Below are 18,305 nucleotides of genomic sequence, written 5' to 3'. Positions count from 1 at the left end.
ACTTCACAGAAATCAGTAAATTTATTGGAGGATAGGCGATGCAGGGAAGCAGGCTGGAGCAAGCCACTGTGGAAAGCAGAATGGAGTTACCTCAAAAAATTAAAAATGGAACTGCCTTATGACCCAGCCATTCCACTTCGGGAATATATCCAAAGAAACCTGAAGCACTGACTCAAAAGAATATAGGCACCCTATTTACAATAGCTAAGATTTGGAAGCAGCCCAAGTATCCATCAGTAGATGAATAAATAAAAAAGGTGTGGTACATTTACACCATGGAATACTACTTGGCCATAAAAAAAGAGGGAAACCTTACCTTTTGCAATAGCATGGATGGACCTGGAGAGCATTATGCTAAGCAAAATAAGTCAGTCAGAGAAAGACAAATACCATATGATTTCACTTATATGTGGGATCTAATGAACAAAATAAACTTACAAACAAAATAGAAACAGACTCATAGATACAGAGAACAGACAGAGGGGAGAGGGGTTGCAGGGCTAGGTGAAAAAGGTGATGGAATTTAGCAAAGAATAAAAAAACACCTCATAGACATAGACAACAGTATGGTGATTGTACCAAAGTGGAGTGAGGGAGGTAGAAGAGGGTAATAGGTGGATTAATGGTGATAGAAGGAGACTTGACTTTGGGTGGTAAACACAAACACACAATACCAATGATATATTTAAAAACAGTACCCTTGAGCCCAGCCAGTATGGCTCAGTGGTTGAGCATCGACCCATGAACCAAGAGGTCATGGGATTTATATCCGGTCAGGGTACATGCCTGGGTTGTGGGCTCCATCCCCAGTATGGGCCACGCAAGAGACAGCCAATTGATGTTTCTCTCTCATTGATGTTTCTATTTCTCTATCCCTCTCCCTCTCTCTCTAAAAAAAAAAATCAAAAAAATACAATACTATTGACAATATTCCCTAGTTATACATAATATTCCTATGACTTATTTAATTTATAACTGGAAGTTTGTACCTCTTAGTCCCCTTCACCTTTTCACACATCCCCCAATCCACTAACCTCTGGCAACCACCAGTTTGTTCTCTGTATCTCTAAGTCTGTTTCTTTTTCTTTTGTTTGTTCATTTGTGTTTTTTTTAGATTGCACACATAAGCGAAATCATATGGTATTTGTCTTTCTCAGTCTGACTTATTTCACTTAGCATTAAGTCCACCCATGTTGTCCAAATAGCAAGATTTCATTCTTTTTTATAGCTGAGTAATATTTCAACGTGTGTGTGTGTGTGTGTGTGTGTGTGTGTGTGTGTGTGTGTGTGTGTGTTTTCTTTATCCATTTATCTACCAATGGTCACTTAGGTTGCTTCCATATCTTGCTATTATAAATAACAGTGCAATGAAGATAGGGGTGCATATATCTTTTAGAATTAGTGTTTTTATTTTCTTCAGATAGATACCCAGATGTGGAACTGCTGGGTTATATGGAACACCCCATTCTTTAAATTCTTTTTTCCCTCGGGTTTTACAAAGGCATTATCCTTGGATTTTTTTTGCATTCCTCTGAACCCTCCTTAACATTCTCATTCTTTGGGTCTTTTTTCTGTTTCCATTCCTAAAACATGACATACTAAATCTGCCTTGCATCTCTGTATGCCACACCTACAATTTTATTATCTCACAAGTTTAACTCTCACCCTTCTTAGGATAATTTCCAAATCTACATCTTCAATCCCACCCACACATAGGCCATGGCCTCCAATTGCTTAAATCCTCTGTAAAAAAAAAAAAAACAACACAAAAAAAAACCCCTGCAACTTTAATATGAGAAAAATTATGCTGAACAGTGCAGAAAGTACAACTAGGTTTGAGAAAGAATAATTCCAAAGACTCAAGAAACGACACTGGGAAAATGACATTTGAGCCAGACTTTGAAAGATGAGCAAGATTTTGCAGGCAGAGATAAGCAAAACGCCATTCCAAAGAGGAAAATGGGCTGAAAAGAAAGTTTTCCAAAATAGGGTCATTGACCAGTCAATAAGTGAACAAGCAAAAATAACAGTCATCTTGAACTGAGCCACTAGGACACATATAAGATGTAACACATATGTCACACGAAACTGCTGTCTCCCTCACGCAGGGGGGAAATCAGTAGAAAACAGACTATCAAAGCAAAGTGGCATTAATCATAATAGTAGCTACTGTGCACCTTACTCTGTGCTGAACTGAGCTAACCCACACGATAACAGGCACCTGTCATCACCCCCATTCGCAGATGAGGACACTGAAGCTAGACATGGTTGAATTGCTTGGTCAAATACACACACCAGACATGCCTTTTGTTTTCAAAACACAAGGACTATTTCTTAAGCTTCCCTGTCTCATAAGATGGACTTATAAAGAATTCCATTCCCTACACAATTCCAAACCTATATTCTCAGGATTTGTCTGGATCATCATTTTCCTGGATCCACCCATGAAAATTTTCCAGGGGAGGGAAAACAGGCTTTAGCTCCATCTCACAGGGAGCAAAAATGTAACTGAAATGCAAAACAGAAAAGGAAGCTATCCAAAGTTACTGTAATCTCATTCTTACAAACCATTATTTGGGAAGGACTAATCTCTATCCTGCCAATAAAAATAACATAGCTAAAAAATATAAGCTTACATATAACTTAGCCAACGAACCCGTTAGACTGTTTCACTAAGATAATTTCAGCAGAGCTAAGTGAGCTGAAAACAAAGGCAGATTCTTTTAAGTGTTTAGAGTAAATAGCTATTGGGAAACCTTTTAAAGGCCACCTGCGTTTCTTAGGCTGCCAGTCAGTGAAATATGTGAAATCAGTAATCACAATACCTTCAGACTATGGTAAAATGATCATTTTCCTCGTCCCTTTTACTGCTTCTCACAAACTTTAAGACAAGTTGTTTTGCTTATTCATGTAGGAATGTCAGAGGCCAAAAACTGAGGCACAGTGCCAACAAACTGAGACAGAAGGCTGTTTTATATTGAAAGTAACATAAAAAACCTTCCTCTGGGCTTCCAGACCATGCAAATTTCAAAACAATGTAACATTTCAAACGTATGTATGCCCTGCTGACAGAAAGACTTACCAATCATCTTTGTTCAGAAGTTTCAAGGGATAGCAGGTTAACAAAAGTTGTGGAGTTTTTTAAATTTAAAAAAAAAATCACAAAATATGTCTCATAAAACATTAATTAGAAGAGAAAGAATAAAAGGGAGGGAGAGATACAAAATCAGATAAACACTGCTGCACACACAGTTCTAGAACCCAGGGCCTTCCGGATTTATGGATTTAATCCCAGTGGCAAGATTTAAAAAGCTATTGTTATGTGAAATGATGGTTAGGATCTGCTTCAAAATAATATGGGGGGGTGGGGTAACAGATGAAACAAGATTGGCCATGAATGGCTAATTGTTGAAATGAGTGATGGATACTTAGGGGTTTATTGTACTATTCTGCTAATTTTTTTTAATGTTTAAAACCATTCTTAGTAATAAATTGGGTTCTTTTAAAAATCTATCTTAACAATGAAGTTACCCAGAAAGTTAACCAGGATGGGCCCCTTCTGTTTGCATTCATGATATGCAAAGCTGTGACTTCAACATTTAAAAGGCCACCTCCAAGAAGAAGTTGGTGTAGTCTCCAGTCACTAGAATATAAGGTCCATAGGGACAGGCATTTGTCATGTCCCAGTGCCCAGAATAGGGGCTTATACTTAGTAGACAAGCAATATACATTTTTATATTTTAAAAAATGAATGGATGAATATCTCCTGAAAGGCAGAAGTATTAGGGCCTGTGTGAACAAGTTTTGAATTCAATTTAAGGGAAAGCTTTCTAACGAAACGGTACCAACACAGATTGGGCTGCCTCGGAGCTTTCTGCCCTGTTTTAGAATGTCTCTGCATGCCCCACCCTTTCTCTGTTTACACAACTTACTACTTTAGAACTAGTTCAAATGTGAAGCTATACCCTCTTCCCAGCCCATTACTGGGGCAGAGAGAGAACCACCCTTCAGGGAGTCCTGAATCTCTCTCTAAGACTTACCATGTTGCATTTGTTCACAAATCTGTTTATCATGGGACCTAGCCAACATAAATGTCAACTGATTAGTTATTGGAAAGGATTAAATTCCTTGTTGTAAAGGTTGGTTTTATACAGAGTGGATTGGCACTTACTAGGGATACTATAGAGGAGGTGTAGGCATCATCCATTCAGTCATTTGTTAAATATTTATTGAGCATCTATTCTATGCAGGGTAGATGAGATGTCTGGGTAAGGCTCAGCAGACATTGTCATGGATAGCATTTGAAAACTAAAACTTAAAGGACAGTGAATGGGTGAAGCAAGAGGCAGAAGAAGAGTAATAGTGATAGAAGGAGCTCATGGAAGACTGTGCAGAATGTCTTTTAGGATCTCTTCAAATCTAAACAATTTAGAATTTTAACCTGCTCCAAAATTTACCACAGATTCAAACTCAGAGCTGGGACAGATCCCATGGCGGCACTTTAAGACCTGGAAATACGTACTTCTGAATTGACCTTGGGCTGGCTTGCTTTCTTTGTCTTTATTGTGTGCAATAAGTTGAACTGTGTAATTCTGGTCTGGCATAAGACCTTGAATTATTGCTTTCGTTGCAGTGTTCTGGAGATTCAGCTGATTAGTTTTTCCACCTATAATAAAACAGAAAGATAAATTAGTTCTAAAAAGTAGGTTAACTGTGTACATTAAGAGATTTTATTAACCATCAAGATTTTTAAAGGGGGAAGATATTTTTAAAAATATATCATAGTATGTATGTGCATAGCATTTAATTTTAACATGCTTTTCATTTTCATTTTTCAGTTGCACTCTTTGCATTAGAAAACTTAAGCACAGGTTTCACTTGTCTAAATTCGATAAAAACACATTCATAAAAACCTGTCATCATAACACCCTATTGCCTTTTTACACTAGGGCAGGGATGGGCAACCTTTTGAGCTTGGTGTGTCAAACTTCGCCAAAAAACTGAGCATAACTCGGGTAGTGTGTCACTTTGAGGAAAAAACATTATTTCACAAATGTTTCATCCTCAGGAGCAGCAAACGTTTCATCCTCGGCATGCGGCCGCCTCAGCGGCCGGGTGTCATCAGAAATGGCTACGCATGTCAGTGCTGACACGCGTGTCATAGGTTCGCCATCACTGCACTATGGGAAACCATAATACCAGATTAGAAGACAGGAAGCCATCAACATCAGATATACTCTTCAAGGAAAGAATTTCACTTACTAGTAAAAGTGAAAGGGAAAATATGGGCAGACTGAATGTAATTATCTACGCTGGAATGTTTCCTATGGCCTTTCTAAGATGAGTCAAAGCATCCTTGAAGCACTAGCAATTTAATTACCTTAAAAATGAGCATCACTGGCTCAAGATGTTGAAGGAACCACTCATTACCTGGCTACTTAAAAGCCTGGTTCATGAAAAGATTTCAAGCCCCTGTTATCTTTCCATCAAATTAGACTGACATCTAAGGCTTTCCTAAAAATGCTATGGATTAAAATCTCAATCTTCCATTCAAAATTTCAAATAGACCCTTCTTCTCTAATTTCTGGCAGCATTTACTATGTCTGAGAAAAGGGAAATTAATTTAAAGCATCTGCCCCTTTAGAAGTAGCAGAAAAAGAAAAGAAGTAGCAGCAAAAAATAGCCTGAAATTTGCTGGCTTAATAAAGCATAACATAGATTATAATATGTTTTAATCATCTATAATAATAAAAGCATAATATACTAATTAGACTGAACAGCCAAACAACCTTCTGGACATCCTTCCAGATGAAGCTGCGGCAGTGGGAGCCAAGGCAGAGGCAGTTAGGGGCGATCAGGCAGGCAGGCGAGCAGTTAGGGGCGATCAGGTAGGCTGGCAGAGTGGTTAGGGGAAATCAGGCACGCAGGCAGAGGTGGTTGGGGGTGATCAGGCAGGCAGGCAGGTGAGCATTTAGGGGCAATCAAGCAGGCAGGGATTGGGCCTAAACCAGCAGTCAGACATCCCCTGAGGGGTCCCAGATTGCAAGAGGGTGCAGGCTGAGCTGAGGGACACACCCCCACCCCATGCACAAATTTTGTGCATTGGGCCTCTAGTATTCTAATAAAAATTAATAACATTAAGTCTGAAATGCCATGCTACTATCATCCATGCCTCCTACTACACGAAGGCAGAACTGAGCCTTTCTCTTGTCAAAACCCATTTCCTTAAATGCATTTGTGTCCAAGATGTTAAATTTTGGTTTCATGAACTTCTATCAATCAAAACTCATCTATAAAAAAAAATTATCTTAGAAAACTGTGTATCATAATCCCTCACTGAGAGGCATAGGGTGTATTCTTTTAAAGGCTTTCAGAGTCCTGCAATAAAAAAGCTTTAAACTCTGTTTAAAATATCACTCCTCAAATTTATTTGACCATTAAACTCTTGGTTGTATAATAGCTATTAGCATCCTGCAGGGTACCATGGAATACACTTTAGGAGAAATTAGTATAAACAATACTTGGAACATGTCTTGTAGTGCTAAAATGTCTACACTTTATGACTAGATGTACTTACTACTCTTTTTTATTTATTTATATTTGTGGACATTTTCATGAACTTCCCTCCATGTAGCTTCAAGCTACCAGGACACAGGCCCCACCAACACCCTTACTCTTCTCCTCAGCTCTTCTGCTGAAGAACTTGGCCTTCACAATGACAGGCTGCTTTGCGAGCTTTCCCTTCCCCAGAACGTTGTGGTAGCCGATCGCACCACATCCATGAAGGAACAGCTCCAGTCTTGCTTCTGGCAGCATTTCCCCGTGTCTGCTCACTGACCAGGGTTCACAGTTTATCAAGGTTGACAGTTGGGCAGAAGCTCTGGTTCTTCTTTAAGTGATAAGGCCTCACACCAGCTTTCCCAAAGTCACCTGGGTGCTATCTGTCAAAGGTGATCCTGTGATGATGCAAGCCACCAGCATTACTTCAGCCCCCCGGGTGCTTCCTGTGCTTGCCGATGCAGCCGTGGCCGTGGCTCACGTGGCCCTGAAGTTTTTGGGCCTTCCTCAGTCTGGAAGGCATTTTGGTGGCCAAGATACAAGAGGGAGGCTCTTGCAAAGTCTCTTGAGGTAGGGCCTTGCTACCCTTTTTATTTACTCGATTTATTTTATGTTTGATCAAGTAGATACCAGAGTGTCAAGACTGTCTTACTTAATTGGGCCACTGCAGGAAGGACATTAGGTCACTGAGGAAAACAAACCCAGTACTCATGAAGAAATAATTTGCTTTCATCCTCAACTTTTATTTTGTCACAGGAGGTGTGTGAGCACGAGTTGGAGATCTATGGTTCCTCAGTGGCACCTGCTTGGGGGTGCTTCATTGTTTGGTACGATGAGCAATTAATCAGGAAAAGTTAACACATTGATGACCTGGATGAAAAATTTACCTTTCAAGGTTGGACATGGGAAATTCTCAGCGGTACCACATATTAGCAATTTATATTTTGACCTTTAGAGTCATACTAATGTTCAAGAATCTCTTACACTGAAATTTCCCAGAATGGCTTAATTTAGAAAACAAACTATATTTTTTAAAGTCAGAGTTATTTCAAAATTGGGCTATGTTCCAAAATGAAAACTCTGAACCAAACAGAGTTTGAGAAGAAAATATTGCTTTCTACAACTGAGTCACTCTGTCGGCCAACATAGGGAAAGCTGCCATCTGGTAGCACTAAACCCAAAGTCATTCCAAGAAGCCTATGTATAATATTTGTTAATTAAAAGAAGGTTACTTTTTAGTGACACAGCAGGAAGCCAGGTGTTGTGTTGAAATTTTAAATCCGATTTTAGGTAAGAGGTCCAGGCTTAGGAACAACAGACCCTCTGTCTGCCTGATTAAATGAGTTGGGCAAAGGTCTCCAATGGAAAAGTAGTCCACCTCCACATAACCATCTTTATCACCAATAAAGGAAAAAACATTATGTTTATATACATTATACAAATACGTTATTATTGAGTATTTATTATGTACTGTATGAAAATGGATCCTAGCCCTAGCTGGACTGGCTCAGTGGATAGAGCGTCAGACTGCAGACTGAAGGGTCCCAGGTTCAATTCCGAGTCCGGGTTGCGGGCTCGATTCCCAGTTGGGGGCATGCAGGAGGCAGCCAATCAATGATTCTCTCTCATCATTGATATTTCTATCTCTCTCTCCCTCTCCCTTCCTCTCTGAAATCAATAAAAATATATTTTATAAAAATGGATCCTAGAAGAAATGAGAGCTGAGAGGTATATGAAAGAATATCTTTTACATAACTACTTTATCTTCATGATCAATAAATTTAACTTTGCTTTCCCTGCTTTAATTTATCACTTATTTTTATAATATCTACTTAGCTTATGTAATTTTAATTTATAATTGCTGAATATATTCTATCAAGTTAATTAATCACAATGTACTCAGCTAGTCACAACTGTTGGCCCTCAGATATAGGGTATTTTATTTTATTTTATTTTATTTTATTTTTGTCAATCCTTACCTGAGGACATTTTTTTTTTCCATTGACTTTTAGAGAGAGTGGAAGGGAGGGGGAGAGAGAGAAACACCGATATGAGAAAGACACATCGAATGGTTGCCTCCTGCTTGCACCCCAACTGGGACTGGGGCTCCAGCCTGCAACCAAGGTACATGCCCTTGACCAGAATTGAACAAGAGACCCTTCATTCCAATGGCCAATGCTCTAACCACTAGGCAAAACTGGCTGGGCCAGATGTATGGCAATTTTTTTAAGTGTCCTTAGAACAAAAGTATTCAACCTATGTTGAAACAGACATGAGAAGAATTTTTGACAGCCTGGAAATTTCACCTGAGGAGAACTAGGGAGAGCCCAATGGTCCTTCTTCTGACTTTGGGAATATTACTTTCTTAATTAGAAGGTAAGATGTCAAACTCAAATATTAAATTAATAAAAAATACTTTCAGATGCTTTTAAAGCAACATTTAGCACTACACATTTTTAGTTACCCATGTGTACAGATTGCTATACTCTAGATAATACAGTTGATATTTTTTACCTGAGGCTGGAGTCACAAGAAGTTTGTATCCACCAAATTTCCCTCTTGGAGCCTTCCATGAAATCTGTATACTATCATGAGATAACACATTATATCTTAATCTTGTGGGTGGAGCCACTGTAAAGGAAAAACAAAAAATGATTAAATATTGAAACATTCAAACCACCATTTAAAGTAAACTGAAAAGTCAAAGTAATATATTCAAAGTACATAAGACCTCTTCAGCCTCAAAATGTGCTCTTTTGACAACCCCATTAATGAATTAATCCGTTTGCAAAACAACACAGACCTAAGAGCATTTGTTTCTTACTCAAGAGATGAGCGTTTATCAAAAAGTACAGATCTCATGACAAAGAATTATAACTTAGGGTTAGAATTTAATACTCTAATCTAGTTTAAAAATTGAAGCCAATCTTGTACGTAAAATGCTTTCACTATGTTACAAGGATGAATTTTTCTTCTTGGAACATGTGAGCTGTGTTAGTCAACTAACTCTAGTAGGACCTGTTTTATGCCTTTAGGTTTTTCACTTTAGTAAGCCAATATTCGTTATAATGGGATCATTTAAGAAGACTGTTATAGACATATGATAGTCATGAGATCTTCGTTTAAAACCACTTGAGAGAAAAATTGTAAAGAACCAAAATTTAAAAAAAGACCAAATACAAGATAATTATGTTTTACAAACTTTGATTTATCCTTCAAGTGTAGTTGATTTATACCTTTCAGAATGATACACAGCACATGGTCATGAATCATCCCAGTCTATTTCATCTGTTCTGATAGCTCACAAAATGGGTAGCTCTATATTACATTTTGTGTAACTCATTCGAACTTCAAAACATATTTTTGGAATGTGATATCAATGTTGCATAATTTCAAAAGAAATTATATAATATCTACATTGATTTGTCAAAAGAAAAAAGGCTAATGCTTAACAGAAAAATTTAGTACTTATTACCCACTTTTATGCCCACTTTAGGAAACAGAGTGTGGGGAAAGGAAGCAAACACTCTTCTTTTTTTATTGAATTTATTGGGGTGACATTGGCTAATAAAATTACTTAGATTTCAGGTGTACAATTCTGTATCACATCATCTATATATTGTATCATGTGTTCATCACCCCAAGTCAAATCAGGTCTCCTTCCATCACCATTTATCCCTCCTTTACCTTCTTCTACCTCACCCTACCCCCCTTTCCCACTGGTTATCACCATACTGTTGTCTGTGTTTATGAATTTTTATGAGATTTTTTGCTTAACCCCTTCACCTTTTCACCCAGCCCTCCTACCCACTCCCCTGACAGCAGGTATGCAGTTTGAACATTGTGTGATTTCCAGTTCTGTCACTTAGATAACCTTAAGCCAGTGACCGTTTCTCCCAAAGCCTTGTGGATTTTTTTTAAGATGACAGCAATACTTTCTGCCCATGATAGATGAAATTAAACATGACGATGGGTATAACACATTATAATAGGTGATCAATAAATGTTGGCTTCCCTTTCCCATTACATCATCTGATGGATAATCTCAGAAGTTCATTTAATCCTCACAAAAAAATACATTGCTACCTCAATCTTATATATAAGGAAACCAAGAAGAAGCAAAGAGACTTGCCCAAGTTCACATACTAGTGAACGACAATCTCTGACCCCAGACACAATGCTGTTTCTTTGGGAGAAGATCCATATTAAGAATTCACCCTTCACTGAGATAGATGAATGAGTAATTCACTCCCCTACAAACTATCCACTCATCTTAAAGCAGTAAGCACAGAAGGACACAATCTTAAGAGCACCATTCTCTTTCTTATTGCCCTTTTTGACCTCTCAGTAGAGAATGCCAGCCATGCAAAACAAAAACATTGGCTTCCCATTCTCAATTTGACATGAATGGAAGAGTTTACATTTCTCTGGATTGTGGGAAAATATGGGTTCGTCATAAGAACAATGACTTTGAAATAGAAGAGAAGGTGGTTAACGTGAACATTTGGATGAACAGAGAAACTATTATTTTGTTTGGTCCGAAAGTTGAGGAGAAAAATCTATTTATAGATAGGTTCTTATTACTTATGGAAGAAAATTAAAAGTAAAAATTTAAACAACATATCCAGTTTCTGAGCCATATCTTTTCAGTGGGCCGATAGCCATCATGGGCCAAACTTATTGCAAAGTTTTGCATGAATGCACTAATGAAAGAAAGCTGGAGGGCCTGGGAGCCATCAGGTGAAAAAGGATAACTAGCAGGATGGAGGCTGCAGTCCAGGCGGTTCCAAGAGGGTCAACCAATTCTGTCAGCACCCCAAGTGTGCTGACATCTCAAGGAGGGCAAAGAAGTTAACAACATTCGTGATTCCTAGGTTAAAGATTAGAAATCTTTATAGCCTTTTCTATCCAGGCTGTGGTTCTTTAAAGGTTCTTTAAAGGAGTTTATAGCCTGTAGTTTATAGCTAACCTTCTGAACCTCATGAGAACCTAATGAGGATAACCCTGACCATGCCCTGACACCAGAGCATGCTCGGACAGCACAGATGGTGCTCCAGAACCCAAAGTGGCGCTGGCTTCCACCGAACTACTCAAGGAAATGGATTGGGAAGCAAAAGCTTCTTTAATATTCAAATCCATCAATATTCAACTCTTTAAACAATTTACAAATGATTCATATGACTACAGTCCCATTACAACTGCTAGCAAACAGCAATACCAGCATTTTCTTTTATCAAGGGACCACATCTATTGCCTATGTAAGCATAAATGCTCTCATAATCATTAAAAGAAAAAGTTGGAGCCCTAGCCGGTTTGGTTCAGTGGATAGAGCATCAGCCTGTGGACAGAAGTAGGGTCCCAGGTTTGATTCCAGTCAAGGGCATGTACCTCAGTTGTAGACTTATTCCCCTTCCCCGCTCCCATCCGGGCCCTGGTCAGCGCTCACACAAGAGGCAACCAATCGATGTGTTTCTCTCACATAGATGTTTCTCTCTGTCTTTCCCTCTCTCTTCCACTCTCCCTAAAAATCAATGGAAAAATATCTTTGGGTGAGGATTAACAAAAAATAAATAAAAATTAAGAATAAATAAATAAATAGAAAATCTTAGACACAAAGTTCACATTTCCTTTATGTTTTTGCCTTTAGGGGACAACACTGAAAAGAAGAAATGCTAGTTAAGAAAGAGAGAAGCATGAAGTCAGATTTATGAACTTCACAGTTAGCTCCTTCTTCCCTGTATGGGAGGCACTGGGGCTCGTGCCAAAGCCAGGTCAGAAGATTGACAGCAACACTGTAAGTCCATTGGAGAAATAATTGTTCTTATCTCATGGAACAAAAATTTATGAATATTTAATACCAGACCCACAATTTTTCTTTTTGCGAGCACAAAGCTTCTATACATATACTTAATTGCAGTAATAATTATAAATGCTTGCATGAACTTGACTCAAAGGCCTAAGCTTTTTAAAAAGACAAAAATCAAGTATAAAGCTTGATGTCTGGCCCACACCAAGAACCAAGAGCAAGCTAACAAACTCATTCTTTGTATGGTGAAGCCAGACTTCCTGTGTGGGATTGGGCCAAATATAACATTTGTGAGTATATGCACTTCATCCCAGAGGGGGTTTGAGGAGAAAGACCAAGGAGGGTCCATTGGATATCTTCTTCTCTAGGATTAGGCTTGTTACTTCCCTCTTTTTAAGAGGGAAGATTTTCTTTAAACCCCAAGAATTTCACTGCAATAATTCTCATAGAAATCAAATCTTGCGGGCAGAAAAGGAATGTTTATGTGTTTACATTGAAGCTTCACTGTTATCAGCTACTTTGGAAATTTTATTTCATAATATGACTATTAAAAGGGCTAATTCTCTGCCCTTCCTTCCTTTTTTCCTTTCCTTCCTTCCTACCTTTCTTTCCTCCTTCCTTCCTTTCTACCTTCCTTCCTTCTTCCTTCTTTTCCTTAATGTTGACTCAACTCAACTGAAATCTTGCTGTTTTGACAAGTGACAACCTGCGCAAAGGTTTGCTTCCAATGAAATATTCCATTAATTTCTTGAAATACTGCTTTTCACACAGGAACACTGAAATGCAGATCCTTTGCTCTCCACTCCCCATAATCACCTCCCCGCTTCCTTTCCTAACAGCACCTTGGTTTTCTTCCAAAAAACAGCACTCCCTTTGCACTGCATGGGGCCCTGGCTATGCTATCAATCCGCCATCCTCCCCTCACTCAGGGGTAGGAGGTCAGGCTGACTCGCCCAAGAATCTGTCCAAAGATGGAAGGATGGAAAATAGGTCCAGTCATTTCATTCCAAAGACATGCCCTAAAAAAAAAAAGGTCACTACTTCTAGAAACTATAGTTCCAGGATGTTCCCAGAATCCTATCCTTTTCAAAGTTTAATTTTTTTAACTTTAATTTTATGAGCTACTTCATTACCTACAGTAAATACATTTTTTGCTTAAATTGGCCAGAGTAAGTTTCTTTTATTTGGCACCAAACATCCCTGACTGATAGAGATGGAGCAGTATGGGCACTGAGAGCATTTTCCCCTTCAAAACATAGTGTAGGGTGCTATGTCAATGGAACAACATTATATTTATTAAGTAAAAGACCTTTAAGCAGCAGAGAAGTATTTGGCTAACTTTTTCAAGTGATCTAAAAACAACCTCATACAAACAATAACAACAAAAAACCTTAGTGTTTTTTTTTTAACCTCAGTCATTTTTTTCAATTACATGCATTGCCCAAATGTTCTATAAATAGAAAAATTAAAATTTGAGAGACATGTACTGTGGGATACGCTACAGGGTTCTTTTATCTTGCTGGGGACCTAATATGTTATAATTTCATGATCCATTATAAAGATGCTGAAAACAGAAGGAAAATATTCTCAACTTCCAAACATGTTTGACTACTAATAACAGCAAATAACGTGTGTAAATATGTTAACACAGAGGTCTTTATAAAGTTAAATCTAGCCCCGATGCAAAGTCTCCAATTTTATGTGCTTTGAGGTTTTTAAATGACAGTTACTTTACCTTCAGCGGTTCCTTCTTGTAACCACCCAACACAAACATTGCTAGAACCAAGTACAGATTTACTGCAAAATTCTGAGAAAGTTTTGGTGCCATACTATACACATTTTTTGCCCCTGCAGCCAACACAACATTATTTTTTCTGTGTTCCAGCTCATTTAACAACTTGTCCTAAAAAGAAGATGCTGGACTAACCCAAGTATCAACAGTTATTTGAGCCAATGTGGTTTTACTTTCTCTGGAGAGGGAAAGTACTTCATAAAAGACTCACCTGAAGACACTAAGTGGTAATGCATTACCTGTTCATTAGCAATTTTTAAAAAATAAATGTTTATTGATTTCAGAAAGAAAGGGAGAGGGAGAGAGAGATAGAAACATCAATGATGAGAATCATTGACAGGCTGCCTCCCACATGCCCCCTACTGGGGATAGAGCCTGCAACCTGGTCATGTGCAACAATTTAAGAGGGGAGTGTTAATTTCCTGTATGCCATTTAATACTGGCTGCATTAGTTCTCTATTGCTGCTGTAACAAATTACCACAAAGTAGCTGAAAACAACAAAAATGTATTACCTGATAGTTCTGGGTGGGGGGGGGGGGAGCGTCAAAAGTCTGAAATGGGTCTTACTGGGTTAAAATCAAGGTGTGGGTAGGGTTGCACTCCTTTTTGGAGGCTCCAGGAGGGAATCCATCCTCTTGCCTATTCCAGCTTCTAGAGGTTTTCCACATCCCTTGACTTGAGGCCCCTTCCATCTCCAAAGCCAGCAATGGCTGGTCGAGTCTTCCTCACATGGCATTACTCTGACATTGGTTCCTCTGCCTTCCTCTTCCATATTTAAGGACCCTGTAATTGGGCCCAAATTGGACTCACCTAGATAATCCAGGATAATCTTCCTATTTTAAGATCCGCTGATGAACAACCTTCAGTGTATCTGACATCTTAACTCCCCTTTGTCATACAGGGGATTAAGATGTGAAGGTCTTTGTGGACATATTATCCTGCCTACCACACTGACCTTTTTTCCATTTTGTGCATAAACATGATTCCAAATGTGTCTATAAGAATATAGGGTTTGAGCCTGGCCAGTGTGGCTCAGTGGCTGAGTGTCAGCCTATGAACCAGGAGGTCATGGTTCAATTCCCAGTCTAGGCACATGCCTGCGTTGCTTTAGTTATTCCTATTCCCTCAAACCCCTGCGTCACAAAGTTGAGTATGAGTATATTGCTATCAGAGTGTCCCTCTAAGAAGAGCTGTTTAAAATCCTCCATAATTTGGCTTCAATCTAACTATCTTTGTCTGTTGCCCCACCCCCACAGAACTGGCACTGAATGTACCTTCTTATACTTCTGTCTCCCTGGTGGACAGTAAGCAGCTAGAAGGCAAAGAGTAAGTTTCCTTCAGCTTTGTGTCCTGAACCTGACACGAAGTATGTGCCCCATAGAAGTTCATTTAAGACAGAATTTGGTTAACAATGTATATCTGGTGCACAGCACCCCTGGAAGTCCCCCAGAAGAACTCTAGGTCAGTGGTCAGCAAACTCATTAGTCAACAGAGCCAAATATCAACAGCACAACAATTGAAATTTCTTTGGAGAGCCAAATTTTTTAAACTTAAACTTCTTCTAACTCCACTTCTTCAAAACAGACTCACCCAGGCCATGGTATTTTGTGGAAGAGCCACACTCAAGGGGCCAAAGAGCCGCATGTGGCTCGCGAGCCGCAGTTTGCCGACCACGGCTCTAGGTGATCAGCTACTCGAAGAATGACTATTTCTGAATTGAGCTAGACTGAGATGGTGATTCTGAAGGGCTTTGTGATTTGCCCACCTTTTGTACCCAAGGACCTGTATCCTGTATCCCATAGTTTAGAGCAGGGGTCCTCAAACTTTTTAAACAGGGGGCCAGTTCACTGTCCCTCAGACCGTTGGAGGGCCTGACTATAGTTTAAAAAAACTATGAACAAATTCCTATGCACACTGCACATATCTTATTTTGAAGTAAAAAACCAAAACGGCAAAAACACCCGCATGTGGCCCGCGGGCCGTAGTTTGAGGACGCCTGGTTTAGAGAGTGAGTTAACTAAGATTTCTATTATCATCACTTCTCTCATTGCCACAGCTGAAAACATTCTTCCACCATAAATAAGAATTTGTCTACCCAACTCATCCTGATGTGTTGCATGAAGTATGGGAAAAATGGTCAGTAACTCCGGTGATTTAACACGGCTTGAGCATGCAAAGAGTCGAGTTCTATTCCTTTCCAAACAAGTGTGCCTCACTTTAAGGAACCAGGGTGTGGTTCTTGCATTTGACTTCTTTTACAATCTTAAATTCCAAACATAAAACATTAACATCCCTAAAATAACTTTAGCACAGTTAGACTTCATTGCTCAGCTGATGAATGACTCTTTCCACATGTTTATCTAGTAATGCCACTTGGAGTACTTATACGTGTTATGCACTTACTTTGGAGTTTAGCATACCTTTTCTATAAAGGGCCAGACAATAAATACTTTAGGTTCTGTGGGCTTTATAGTGTGTGCCATGACTATTCAATTTTGTCGTTGCAGTGTGAAAGCAGTCACAGTCATATATAAACAAATGCTGATTTCCAAAAAAAATAAAAAACAAAAAACTCAAACTTATTTACAAAAGCAAGCAGTGGGCCAGAACAACTCCTGACATACTTTAGAAAATAAATGGGAATCAAAAATAAAAGTGCAGATCCCAATAAAACAAATAGTAGATTTCAAAAACTCAGTTCAATTAAAACCAAGTTAGAAATGCTTACAACGGCGTATCAGCAGCCTCCGTCAGACCCTTAGTAACTTACACTATGTCCTCAGTTGTTTTTTTTTAAAAAAGGAGCAAAATTCAGGACCAGGTATGAAGTGGTTGGAATATTTTGCAGAAACTCTAAGAAACAAATGCATGATTGGAATATACACACATTATAGCTCCTTATTAACAACTGATTTTATACCATGTAAATTTGTGTTACTCATTAAATTTGCACCAACTGAAAAGAAACAAGTTAAGAATAAGCTGTTTAACCAATTGCCACAGATTACTATGCTCAATCACTGGCGAGGTCGTCACCTTCATCCAAGTTGTGGCACATTTTCACAATGTAAATAGTTGGTAGTATTGAGTAAAAACCAGCACATAACCCAGCCTACACACACAGTTGAAGCACTATCAGGGTAAGTAAAATAAATAAATAAAAAACAGTAATCAGAACCAAGAAGGGTAGAGTCGCAGAACCTAATATCTTAAAGTTTTCCATTACCTTGACCCTGGACGAAGGTGCAAAAGTAAGCCATTGCCAAAAAAGCTGGAAACAGCCAGTACTGCATCTTGCACTGGAAAATCTTCATTTGACTTCTTGCTTTTCACATGGGATGCAGCACCAGTCCTGGAAACAGAGAGCACAGGGATATTGAGAAGACGGAAAATAAAGTAGCGACATGGGTCATCTAGAACAGGCAAACAAGCGAACGGGGATTAGTATTGTCAAGAAGTAATTCATTCATTCAGTAGCGCATCATATATTTCACTCAAACGTATAAACTGATGAAAGAAAGGTGTTTGAAAAGATGCTGTAAATGGAGAGAAACACCTGAAATATTTGGAAGAGAAGTTCAGAAGGTATTTTGTGACTCTTTTGAAAGGCATAAATTGCACAGTGAATTTCCCAAGTGGGTAAATTCCTAAGGTTTACCTGAAATAGACATTATAATCAGACAATCACAATTTCCTTGCCAGTAATTTTTAAAAATATATTTTATTATTTCAGGGAGAGGAAAAGAGAGGGGGAAAGAGAAGCATCAATGATGAGAGGAATCATGCATGGATCAGCTGCCTTCCACACACCCCCCACTGGGGATCCAGCCCACAACCCGGGCATGTGCCCTGACCGGAAATTGAACCGGGGACCTCTCGGTTCATGGGTCGACACTCAACCACTTAGCCACATGGGCCAGGCAATAGTTATTACAATACTATTGACTATATTCCCTGTGCTATATTACACATCCCCCTGACTATTTTATAACTACCAATTAGTACTGTTTAAAACCTTCACCTTTTTCACCCAGTCTCCAATCCCCCTCCTTTCAGGCAACCATCAGTCTGTTCTCTGGGTCTATGAATCTGTTCCAAATAAAAGAGGGTAAAGGGGGGTAAATAGTGATGGAAGGAGACTAGGCTGT

General features: G+C 38.9%; 1 protein-coding gene and 1 pseudogene across 3 annotated transcripts in view; both read right to left on the bottom strand.

The window, feature by feature from the left end:
- COL14A1 (collagen type XIV alpha 1 chain) overlaps positions 1-17,489 on the bottom strand; it is a 174,778-nt gene extending 157,289 nt beyond the window's left edge. For all 3 annotated transcript variants that reach the window (XM_054708522.1, XM_054708523.1, XM_054708524.1), the window contains exons 1-3: positions 17,384-17,489; positions 9,073-9,189; positions 4,523-4,666 (exon numbers count right to left, since the gene is read on the bottom strand). In XM_054708522.1, coding sequence (XP_054564497.1) covers positions 4,523-4,666; positions 9,073-9,189; positions 17,384-17,471 — 349 coding nt within the window. In that variant the 5' untranslated portion in view covers positions 17,472-17,489. The remainder of the gene's footprint in view (positions 1-4,522; positions 4,667-9,072; positions 9,190-17,383) is intronic.
- Positions 6,626-7,081, bottom strand: LOC114232115 (60S ribosomal protein L27a-like; annotated as a pseudogene).
- Positions 17,490-18,305: the final 816 nt, after the last annotated feature.

The sequence above is a fragment of the Eptesicus fuscus genome, chromosome 19, assembly GCF_027574615.1.
Source record: "Eptesicus fuscus isolate TK198812 chromosome 19, DD_ASM_mEF_20220401, whole genome shotgun sequence".
Lineage (NCBI taxonomy): Eukaryota > Metazoa > Chordata > Mammalia > Chiroptera > Vespertilionidae > Eptesicus > Eptesicus fuscus.
The sequence above is the reverse complement of the archived record's forward strand: the minus strand, read 5'-3'. Positions and strand labels throughout refer to the sequence as shown.